The 11,272-nt window shown below is 29.4% G+C and overlaps 3 protein-coding genes across 4 annotated transcripts; 2 read left to right on the top strand and 1 right to left on the bottom strand.

Annotated features, from left to right (window-relative positions):
- Positions 1-2,517, top strand: LOC100168381 (WD repeat-containing protein 55 homolog). Its single transcript, XM_001949715.3, has 8 exons — positions 1-194; positions 303-446; positions 706-1,057; positions 1,138-1,329; positions 1,390-1,463; positions 1,537-1,706; positions 1,783-2,003; positions 2,071-2,517. The coding sequence occupies exons 2-8, from the start codon at positions 308-310 to the stop codon at positions 2,330-2,332; spliced, it is 1,410 nt and encodes a 469-aa protein (XP_001949750.1). The 5' UTR covers positions 1-194; positions 303-307; the 3' UTR covers positions 2,333-2,517.
- A 241-nt stretch (positions 2,518-2,758) lies between these two features.
- On the bottom strand, positions 2,759-8,257 carry LOC100159491 (cytoplasmic FMR1-interacting protein). The gene is made up of 13 exons (XM_001949614.4): positions 8,024-8,257; positions 7,737-7,949; positions 7,444-7,623; positions 6,941-7,348; positions 6,773-6,877; positions 5,935-6,676; positions 5,701-5,871; positions 4,838-5,469; positions 4,429-4,762; positions 3,874-4,364; positions 3,578-3,816; positions 3,361-3,508; positions 2,759-3,283 (listed from the first exon to the last, which is right to left on the bottom strand). The coding sequence occupies exons 2-13, from the start codon at positions 7,944-7,946 to the stop codon at positions 3,086-3,088; spliced, it is 3,858 nt and encodes a 1,285-aa protein (XP_001949649.1). The 5' UTR covers positions 7,947-7,949; positions 8,024-8,257; the 3' UTR covers positions 2,759-3,085.
- Positions 8,258-8,420: 163 nt separating this feature from the next.
- LOC100160861 (probable asparagine--tRNA ligase, mitochondrial) lies at positions 8,421-11,157 on the top strand. 2 transcript variants are annotated; one of them, XM_001945390.4, is made up of 4 exons: positions 8,421-8,691; positions 9,197-9,326; positions 9,740-10,783; positions 10,843-11,157. In XM_001945390.4, exons 2-4 carry the CDS (start codon positions 9,204-9,206, stop codon positions 11,110-11,112), a joined length of 1,437 nt encoding a protein of 478 aa, XP_001945425.2. In that variant the 5' UTR covers positions 8,421-8,691; positions 9,197-9,203; the 3' UTR covers positions 11,113-11,157. The 2 variants fall into 2 exon arrangements, with proteins under 2 accessions (XP_001945425.2, XP_016661812.1); XM_016806323.2 differs by lacking the exon at positions 8,421-8,691 and adding an exon at positions 8,695-8,795.
- Positions 11,158-11,272: the final 115 nt, after the last annotated feature.

Genomic DNA, 11,272 nt, shown 5'->3' with positions numbered 1-11,272 from the left:
TCGATTTTAATGTACAAATGACGACCACGACGTACTCGATATACCGACTACCGTCTTGTGTTTACAAGTTACAACTGTCTATAAATTTGTGGTTTATTCAAGTATTCAAGTACTAAATCAAACTTGTAATTTACACATTTTATTTTAAATTTGCAAACTGCTCGTTATCGTTGTGGGGTCAAGTTATCAATAGGGTAAGTACTTGGTTCTAATATTAATAGATATTCAAATATTCATAAATTAAAAATTAAAATATTAAATCATTTTTATATTTATTGTTCACATAAAATATTGTGTTACAGGTGAAATGTGTATGCCTGATTTTCAGAAACCCGCTGACGACTCACCATTATCTGACGAAGAAGGTGCACCTGAGGAGGAACAAAGTGACGAAGACATTTATCACTCAAATTCTGACAATGAGTCCTCATCAGATTCAAGTTTAGGTAAATGTTACGATCCATCTTAAGAGTATACCTATGATGCTTTTATTATTAATATTTTTTGTAATAAATTAATGTGTATTGTCTTACCTTTAATAGACTACCATTGTTTATCTAATTACTTATTATAATCATAGACCTATTTATAGGTCTATGGTTTCAATCTAATGTGTTGGCATGGCCTAACCATAGCCACATTTATCTTAGTGATAGTAGCTTATTATGCTAACTCTTTATTATTCTTACTCAATTAATATTTCAGCTGTTATTTTACAAGATGATGATGATGTAAGTGATGATGATATTGAAGGAGAAGAAGACGAGGAGGATGATGATGATGATGATGATGACGATGACGATGATGATGATGATGACGATGACGATGATGATGACGATGAAGAAGAGAATATTGATGGCAGCGGCAATGGGGATGATGACGAAGAAGAAGAAGAAGAAGAAGATGAGGTGGTAGCAGCTTTTCTTTCAGCTAGTTCAGATAAAAATAGAAACCATCCACCTAATTTATCTGTTGGAAATGTCCTAATTGGTGGAATTTCTTTTCATCCAAATACAAATGTTATTGCTCTTGGGCTATCAAATGGTGATATTTCTATGTATGCAAATTTTTCTTAATTAAAGAATATTAGGAAAAGGTATGTATTTATAATATAAATACTTTTTGTTTTATTTATAGGTATAAGTATAGTAATGAAATTAATGAGCATTTGAGGACAAATGATAATGTTCATTTAAAAAAAGTTATGGTTTTAGAATTTAATGAGACTGGTGATTTAATTTATTCTGCTTGTAAGGACAATAATGTCTCAGTGTCTGATGCCGAAACAGGAAAAATGAAAGTATACTTTGAAAAAGCTCATACAGCTGGGTTAGTTACTTCAAACTTAACAAATTTCCATAATTTTGTTTAAAACATTTCCTTTTATAGGAGTTTTGTAACAGCGCTTTCTTTTATTGATGAAAATTTGTTCGCTACTGGTGATGAAGATGGTGTAGTTAATGGTAAAGAATAACAGTCACACATTTTATTGATATTTAATATACTTTGATAATTAATTTAATTTATATTTTCCAGTTTGGGATATACGCGCAAACGGGTGTAGATTTTCATTAAAGAAAACTGAGGATAGTATTAATTCAATGATCACTATTAATAATAGTAACAATGAACCCACTTTAGCTTGTGCTTCCGGTGACGGTACATTGACTATTATTGACTTATCAACTAAAAAAATGGTTGTCCAGGTATTTTAATATATTTTTACTTTTGTATGCATTATTAGAACTGCAATAAAATTATATTTTTAATATCTTTTTTCAGTCAGAACCATATAAATCTGCACTAACGAGCTGTGTAACAATGAAACGAAAAACAAAAGTAGTATGTGGTACTGGTGAAGGATCGCTGATTACATTTAGTACAGGAGACTTCAGTATGTTCAATGATGAATACCCATGTGTTGATAAAGGTGCCGCAGTAAACAGATTAGTTCCAGTTACAGAAAATATTATATTAAGTGCTTTAGATAATGGAAAAATCAGGTATGATAAATATATATTTTGTTTTACTCACTGGCAGAAAATTAAAATTATAACATTCATTATTTAGGGCAACAAATTTATTTCCCAACTGTCATTTGGGAATTGTTGGTCATCATCAAGATATGTCTGTTGATCTTTTGGATATATCAGACAATGGCCATTTAATAGCTTCAACATCTTATTTCAGTAGTATTGTTAAATTTTGGAACATAGAATTCTTTGAAGATTTTGATTTAAAAAAACACTTTAAGAAGATTAATCCAAAAGAATTTAATTTGCCATCATCAAATGTTGTCAATACTACAGACTTCTTTTCTGGTCTTCAATAAATATTTGTAAATGGTGCATTGTACATAAAACTATTTAGATAATTTAAAGACTACAATTATTTTTATTATTAAAACCACTTTAAAAAAAAATTATGAAATATTTTATCATATGAGATTTCACTTAATTTACATCTATATTTATTAATTTTCAAATATATCATTGTATAAATTACTTAAGAAAAAAACAATTCTAATTTGATTTAAATTGACTTCTATGTCAAATTTAACAACAAGTATATTACCAAACACTATCTAAACTATATAATTGAAATTCAGTAGCCTTTATAAACATCACTAAATCAAATGAACCAAAATTATCCAACAGATCCGTTGTTTTATCTACAGAATTATTGATAAATTAAATTAATTAAAAAAATATATATATATTTTTAATAATTTGAATTTCTAATGATAAATAATTCAATGTTAAAATGAAATGCTTGATTAAATCTTAATAGAGTAATCAATGATTTAATCATAGATTTTGACTATAAAAACCAACTAATATAATAAATATAATAAATTATTACAAAATTAAATCGCTAACTAATTATTTGAAAAAATGGGAAATACTTATCAATGTATACCTAATTATTTAAAAGTTAAATATAATTATAGTTAAAATCCAATAATAATTAAAATTATACATTTAAAAATAAGTATAAATATAAAATAAATTAAAACGCACATAGTTGGTAGGTAGATATTGATTAGTATAATAAATTCAAAATACTTCAAGGAGTAGTCAAGAGTTTATCTTGACCCAGTTTGATCAGGTCTATAATAATGTGATGAAGGATGAGATGGATGTACCGGAGGTGGAAAGCATCTAACATGTTCTACTGCGCTAGCATCTGTTTCATTAGCTTTTAAATATTTGTTCAATGTAGCAAAAATCTGTGAATTCAATACTTGAAAACGACGTATTCTGTCAACCATACGTTTCAAGTGCTGTAAAAAAAAACAAACCATTTGTAAAGTCTGTATGACTTAAAATGTAAGCCATACAATATATTATGTATACATACAATTCCTTTAACATTATCATCTTTGCTGTCAACTCGTTGGACTCGAAGTATGTGATAGCAAAAATCAAGTGCCTCAAATCTTCTCTGTTGGCCAAGTAAAACAATCATAGTACAACCTGCCCAATGAAGTCCTTCGCCAAAAAGCTCCCTAAAATATGAATAATAGAAATGTATGTACTAAATCTAAGCTATAACAGTAATGAATAAATGTACTTACTCGACAGTAAACTCTGTATCACCCACCGGTATACAATACACAAATTGAAGCGCCGACCATAGTCTATGAAATTCTGTACACTCGTCTATGTTCATTACGCCATTTTGAGGTGGTGGACCCACCCATACAGGGTCATCTAACATACCTCGAAGTCTTGAAAGTACCACTTCAAATATCGATAGACCACAACATAAACGCTCACGTGTTAATAGGTCTCCATCACGAGCTATTGTAACTTGCTAAAATTAAAATTAAAATATAAATAATAATTTAATATGCTTATCTATATTACTAACTTTAGCTGTTCCATATCGCTCAATATTAGGAACAATTTGTAAAGCAGCATACTTTGCTTCTAATCGTTTTTGTTTACTTTCTGTCTTTTCACCTTCCTTAGTAAAAGGTCTAGGTAAGATATTCTGGAATGGTGCGGCATGTAGAAGGTCGCAAACTTCTTCTTGAGATAATGCTTGTTCCATCAACAAGCAAAATAGAATTGTGTTGCCTAATTCTCGAAAATTATGAAACAATTCGGTCTTTGCATCAGGGTATTGCACTATATCATTAAGCTGGGCATGGTAATAACCTAGAACACCAGGTGATCCATAATCATATCGTGGTAATTTGCATTGCCTGGGCATAGCTTCCATTAATGTTTTTGCAAATTGTAAAAGATTCCCCTGAATCAATGACTTGACTATTTTTAACAACTCTTCCATAACAACAGCAATTCCTTGATAGCCTAACATTTTACACATAGTACGGAAATGTGGGGCACCAACAAATCCTAAGTTAGAAAAAAATCAATTAATAATAACAGTTTAAAAATAATAATGAAAAATAATACTAACCGGTATACTGTCCGTAAATAGTAGTATACGCAAGATTCAATTGTTTGCTGCCCCACAAATATTGGTGTCCCATTTGAGGAGGTTTATCCCTTTGTACAGGTTGTGTAAAACTTATTCCTCGACATTTAACAAAACGATTGGTAGCAGCATTATAACAATAGTTTGGTAAAAAATCATAATTTAATTCCCAAAAAACATGCAAAGTGATACGGCCATATGGAGCCAGCACATTATGATTAGCCTCACGGAACATGGCATCAAATTCATCCAAAGCTAGATGTTTACATAACAATTTGTGACACAATCTGTTTACTTGCATAATACCTTCCAATTCCTATATTAAAAAAACACGATTAAATTGTATAGAATTCCAACACTTGATAAAGAATAAAGTTAAGAAATAACATACCACAATACCAGTGATATCACCACCTTCAAATTTTGCAATAGCTAGCTCCAGAGACTTTAACATATCTGCATTAACTCGCTGTGTGATCAGTTTGTTTAAATCTACACTACGCCCCAATAATTGCACGTGTCGTTGTTTTAACAGAGTTTCATATCTATTTGCTCTTGGATATAAAATAAGGTATGTACCCATAGCAACACACTCCACACGGAATCTCTTGTCCAATAATATACTCGATGCTAATTGTTTATAGTGAGCAAAGATTTGCTCACTTAATTTGTAAACAAATTGATCAAAGCAAAGATTCACTTCAGCCTCAACTTCATCATAAAGAAACTGTTTGCGGAATACAGTTAAAGCATAATGAGCACTGTCATTATACAAATCTAACGGATATAAGACGTATTCCATCATGGACGGTTCTTTTGTCTTCAAAATATGATCAGTCAATATCCAAGGCATTGACATTTCAATCGGAAACTGAATTCTTTTCTCCATTGTAATTAAATCACTGCATTCTTCATTGTGCTGATGTTTAACAGTACATTTTTGAATGCGCCTTGCCATGGTCATTTCCAAATAAAATTCACGATACCATAGTTGTGAAAGATCACAACATTGTTGTAATGACTCTAAAATAAATTTGATGAATAAAAATATAATAAAAGAATATATAATAAATATTAATATTTACATGGGACAAATATTTATTGCTAGTATTAAACTTGTTTATTATGAATATACCAATAGGTAAAACAAACAAGTAATATATCTACTGGTAATTATAATGCTGGTATAATATCACAGTAATTGAAATAACAAACAAAATATCCAATTATAAATATTAAATTTTGTATACATACGACTAAATCCAAGGAGATAGCTCCAAAAAAATGAAGTCTTATGAAATTGATCAATTTGCATCAGGTATTGTCCATCAATATCTTTTCGTAAAGTACGTTTACCACCAGATTTATCTGCAATTAATGATTCCAACATTGTTCTAACCATGTAGAGTTGAGTAGATGAAGGACCTAAAAAAAAAAGAAACACAGAATTGGATGTGTTTTTTATTATTATTACAATTTACAACTTACCAACATTCCTTCTAGGCACTTTAATCCCAAATCCAACATCTGGATCTTTTTTCCCTTTCAAAGCTGGATCTGCTGATGGCTCTACACCTCTTTGCCAGTCAGCACAAGTTTCTCGAACTGAAACGAGTATACTCCTAATAAGATCTCTTTTATTCTTAATAGCCTTTCTTAATGGTTCCCTCAATGTTAATTGAACAAAATCTTGTAATTCTGCATAGATATTACGACGAATAGTGTCAGTAAAAACTGTTTCCATTCGAGCCATAAGAACTTGTAATCCTTTTATCATTGCTATTACTTCAATAAGTGCAAATTTTTCTTCATCTGTATAATTGTAACGTGTGGCTCGTTCATATTCTTCAGCTTCAACAGGACATTCTTTGTTTTGATGGTGATCAGTAGGATGAAGTAATTTCCAAGAATAGAGTTCTGTCACAACACTTGTCCACTCAGACAGAAGTTGTAATCCCCTTAATCCCAATTCAGCTGTATCTTTGTTTTCAGTATCTGTTCTTGTTTCTTTATATGTAGTTGTTACTTCATTACTATAACGAGCCAATTCACTAATATACTTTACATGATCTTCTCTTATTTGAGGTAAATGTACCATGAGATCCGCTTGTGGACTTATTTGTGGTGAACTAGATAAAGGCCAACGTCCTGGTTCAAAATGTTTAGATCGCTTGATATAATTAAATGGTGCGATCTGCATGTCTCCAAATAGAGGGACAACTTCCAGATTCTAATATATTAAATAAATAATTCATATTAATAATAATTAATTAACAATTAAACACAAAAATATATTAAATATTCAACAAATGAAACAATTTTAAACCTTAAAAATTCTGTCAATTTTGCCTAAATTCAGTTTTTTCTTCTGATCTAATTTATTAATATTACATAGTTCATTATCCATGAGAAACAATCCAAATCCCATAACCTGTAAATAAAATACATATGAATTTTACAAAGCAAAATAAAATATGGCATTATTCATATTTACCTTAACAAGCATATGTTTTTCTGATGGAGTAAGGTACATTTTTGATTCAAACATTTGGACACACAAATTGACAACATCTGATAAAAGTTCTTCATACGCAGGAATTTTTTCTAAATTTTCTTTAACTGTGTCTCTAATTTTATTCTGTGTGGCCAAGAACATGGATAAATTTTGAGATTCCTGAAGTGTATGAGAGTCTGCCATCACTTTTAAGAATTGAGCAGCTCGGCGATAGCTTGAATAATCATTTTTTACACTAGATTTCATATTTTTCAGTTCATCAAGCACAGCAAACATATTAATAAATTTTCCGAGCGTTAGTATATATGCTTCAGAAATAAAGTCTTTTCGTTTTTCAGCATGGCACAAACGTTTAACTTCTCCACAAAACCGTTCGATTGCTTTCCTCTAATATACAATAAAAATATTAATAACAAACATTCATATTTCAAAGCTTAAGCAGTACATAATATAATTTCTGTAAGAGAATTTGATTTAATTACTTGGAAATACATGAACTGAAGCAGTTTGTTAACTTCTGGTCCTAAAACCTCAACAGTTTTCTCATATATCTCAACTCGATTAGGTTGTTCATTGGATTTTGGCTGTGGAATTGCTCTTGAACAACAACGCCACGTGTAAAGCATGACCGCATGCACTTGTCCTTCTTCTAATAATTCATTCTAAAAAAGTGCCAAAAAAATAAGAAAAATATTATATATTATAAATATAAACACATTCAGCAATAAGCATAAATTAGCACAAAAATCAAATTTAGCATAAATTTTCATATTACAAGACTGGCATGAACAGTGGCTTCTTCAATATATTTTGCTATGCCTGTTACAAATCCATTACGGTCTTCGAAATTTGTATCAAAATCAGCTTGATAAAGAATTGAACACGGCTGTGCTTCTATACACGGTTGTTCATCAGGCAGTGTAAGTTCATCGAGCACGTCCACATTCGACAAAGCATCTGTCAGTGTCACCTTGTCTGTGGCCATATTCTAAAGATAGTAATAACACATTAAAATTAGAAAAAGTTAAGTTATAATTTTTATTAACTATAAAAGTGAATTACCGCTGTGTTCCAACTTCCAGGTGAGTCTTTTCAATTTTTAGGTTTTTAACAAAACGAAATGTGTAATGGTTTAGATATAAAATATGATAAACTTGATAGGTATTATATATTAAACTGATAATATTAAATGAGTAATGTATGTAGTCATATTTTAATTGTTTAATTGATTCAAGAACAGCATAATTTAAATGGAAATAAATTGAAAATTGTAAACAAACCCAATACTTGAGTAAATTAACTTATCAGATAAAAATTCTTTCGTCAGGACCAGCAATTCCCGTGTTGGGTTTGAAAAATAATTCATTCTGACGTGATAACAGTTACATTGTTAAGCAACTTACTATCACGATTATAAACCACAGAATAGATTAAATAATATAAACTATAAAGAACTTTATTATAATACTTTCTTTATAATAGTGCTATAATAGTTAGTTACTATTCAAGTTTATACCACGACAGACCAGATTAAGTTTAATAATATAAATTGTTGTTAAAATTTAATTTACAATATTTATTATTCACCTATATATTACATATATAATTATATAATTTTAGACAAATTGATTTTATTTTGTTTTTTTTTTTAGTTAAATTATAATAAATTATAAAATTAAATTTATTCTTGTGTTATGGTTGTGCCGAAAACTTGTTTCTAGCATCAATAGGTATAAGTTATTTCAAAATTGGTTTTGTTTGAAAGTTCCGTCCATACTCACGATTAAGTATCTAATCATGGTTATAAATTTAGAATCATGAATTCACGATCCAGGTTATAAATTCAGAACTCTAAATCTTTAATGTGGTTAAAATTTTACAAATCCAAAATATTTGGTCATATTTTTGAATTTTAATTTTTTGAATAATATACTAAATATTTGTATATTTAATTTAATTGGTATTAATGTACCAACAATACTCATTAATTATCTTTCAAATTTAAATTGATACCTTATTTACATTTAATAAACAACATTCATTTAATGGATTAATTAATTAAAGAATTTGTAACAAAAATTATTAGAATACACTAACAAAAAAGTGTTCTCTTGGCCGAATACTACTACAGTGTAGATCACGTTATAATTTACTATAATCTCACTATACTTTACAATCACAAGGATGTATTGAATATTGTTATGAAATAAATAATCATATTATTTTCAATTCCAGGTAGTAAATGATGAACATGAAACTATTAAGTTTACCATGCAGATATACTCTGAGCAGGCATCTGTATTCCAGTTGTTCAGTAAAAGACATTTTAAATACTCAACCCGAGGGTTGTAAAAAAAAATTAAAGGTAATACCTATAACTAATTGGTTATACCTATCTAAATAATTTTAATCAAACCTTATAATTAGTAGGTATTACCTATGAATCTTAGTTTTTTCTTTAGTAATATTGATAATTTTATGATTTAGTTATTAATGTATTCACTCTATGACCTATGTACAACCAATTTGAATGCTTAATATTTTTTTTCTATCTATAATAGTAATGAATTGTTAAAACTGAAAACACATAAATAATAATCAAACTATAAAATATCAAAGTAAATATTTCTTAGTTATTTTACCTTATTTTTAATAAATACAACTATTAGTTGGTTGTAGTATTATGATTGTATGTTTTATATTAAAAAGTTCTTAATTACAATCTATACCTATTTATGAACTTTGTATTTTACTAATAATTGTTTGTTTGAATTTTAGGGTTGGGCAAAAGCAATGCGAAAAATGAAAGAAAACATATTCGTGGACTTAGATGATGGTTCTACACATCGTCGTCTACAAGTAGTAATACCTAAAAATAAAATTCCAGCTTCATTGACTTATGGATGTTCCTTCGAAGCTGAGGGTGTCTTAGTTAGAAACCCTAACTATCAACTGGAGTTGGTAGCAGAATCTATTAATGTTTACGGATCATGTGTTGTCCAAGATGGTTATCCATTTGCACCTCGAAAAACTTACCATCCAGAATATGTCAGACAACATTTACATATTCGACCACGTACAGCAACATTTAGTAGTCTACTTAGACTTAGAGACAAATTGTCTAGTGCTGTTAGAAATAGATTTGCTGAAGACAATTTTATAGAAATAAATGCTCCAGTATTATCTTCTAATGATTGTGAAGGAGCTGGTGAAGTATTTGCAGTTAAACCAGATAGTGAAAAATTAGTTAAAGAAATGATTTCAAAAGATCATCAGTCACCTATGGAAGCTTTCTTTAACGGGCAAACGTATTTAACAGTATCTGGACAGATGCATTTAGAATGTATGGCGCGGGCTCTAACTAAAGTTTACACATTAGGGCCAACATTTAGAGCAGAAAATTCAAAGTCTAGGTTACATTTATCAGAATTTTATATGATTGAAGCAGAGCAAGCTTTTATTGACAATACAGAAGAACTCTTGAGTTCAATAGAAAAAACTACATCTACAGTTGTAAAACAACTTTTGGAGAATTCTAGTGATGAAATAGGCCATTACAGAAACATCATAGGTGCTTCTAAAGACAATGACCCTGTGAATATGGTAAATGTTCCTTATGAAGTAATTAGTTACCAAAAAGCATGTGATGTATTAGAAAAAGAAAATTGCTTTAAAAATTCAATGATTCGAGGCAAACCTTTGGCTAAAGAACATGAATTGTTTTTAGTAAAATATAATGGTCAGAAACCTATTTTTGTCGTGGATTGGCCTAAAGATTTAAAACCATTTTACACTAAAGCTATACCTAATAACAAGTCATTGGTGCGTTAAATATTCAACTAATTAATATAAAAAATAATGTTTTTGTTGTCATTGTTTAGGTGTATGCTGTAGACCTATTATGCCCAAATGTTGGTGAATTATGTGGCGGAAGTGTACGTGAAGATGATTATGATGTTTTGAAAGAAAAATTATCTTTTGCAGGATTGGAAGACAAACTTCATTGGTATTTAGAATTAAGAAAATTTGGGAATGTGTCTACTGCTGGTTTTGGCATAGGTTTTGAACGATTTCTTCAAGTATTGTTAGATGTACAGAATATTAAAGACACTATTGCATTTCCCCGATGGCCACATAACTGTAAAATGTAAATAATGAATTTAATAATAAAACTTGTTTACTTTAGTTATGTACTACTGAATGTAATTTGATTTATTTGAAAAGTTATCCTCTTGATTTAACCTCACAAAACACAAAACATTCTTACTATTAATTGGCTGTCAGGCACTACATTAACAGTTATATAAAATC

The sequence above is a fragment of the Acyrthosiphon pisum genome, chromosome A2, assembly GCF_005508785.2.
Source record: "Acyrthosiphon pisum isolate AL4f chromosome A2, pea_aphid_22Mar2018_4r6ur, whole genome shotgun sequence".
NCBI lineage: Eukaryota > Metazoa > Arthropoda > Insecta > Hemiptera > Aphididae > Acyrthosiphon > Acyrthosiphon pisum.
The sequence above is the reverse complement of the archived record's forward strand: the minus strand, read 5'-3'. Positions and strand labels throughout refer to the sequence as shown.

What these genes read in the sequence shown, in the direction of transcription:
- LOC100168381 (XM_001949715.3), top strand. Translation starts at nt 308, where the DNA reads ATGTGTATGCCTGATTTTCAGAAACCCGCTGACGACTCACCATTATCT. An exon ending in TCAAATGGTGATATTTCTAT is followed by an intron (nt 1,058 to 1,137) that starts GTATGCAAATTT and finishes TTTTATTTATAG; the next exon opens with GTATAAGTATAGTAATGAAA. An exon ending in TTAGATAATGGAAAAATCAG is followed by an intron (nt 2,004 to 2,070) that starts GTATGATAAATA and finishes TTCATTATTTAG; the next exon opens with GGCAACAAATTTATTTCCCA.
- LOC100159491 (XM_001949614.4), bottom strand. Translation starts at nt 7,946, where the DNA reads ATGGCCACAGACAAGGTGACACTGACAGATGCTTTGTCGAATGTGGAC. An exon ending in TTCAGTTCATGTATTTCCAA is followed by an intron (nt 7,349 to 7,443) that starts GTAATTAAATCA and finishes ATTGTATATTAG; the next exon opens with AGGAAAGCAATCGAACGGTT. An exon ending in GTGATATCACTGGTATTGTG is followed by an intron (nt 4,763 to 4,837) that starts GTATGTTATTTC and finishes TTTTTAATATAG; the next exon opens with GAATTGGAAGGTATTATGCA.
- LOC100160861 (XM_001945390.4), top strand. Translation starts at nt 9,204, where the DNA reads ATGATGAACATGAAACTATTAAGTTTACCATGCAGATATACTCTGAGC. An exon ending in GTTGTAAAAAAAAATTAAAG is followed by an intron (nt 9,327 to 9,739) that starts GTAATACCTATA and finishes TTTGAATTTTAG; the next exon opens with GGTTGGGCAAAAGCAATGCG. An exon ending in TACCTAATAACAAGTCATTG is followed by an intron (nt 10,784 to 10,842) that starts GTGCGTTAAATA and finishes GTCATTGTTTAG; the next exon opens with GTGTATGCTGTAGACCTATT.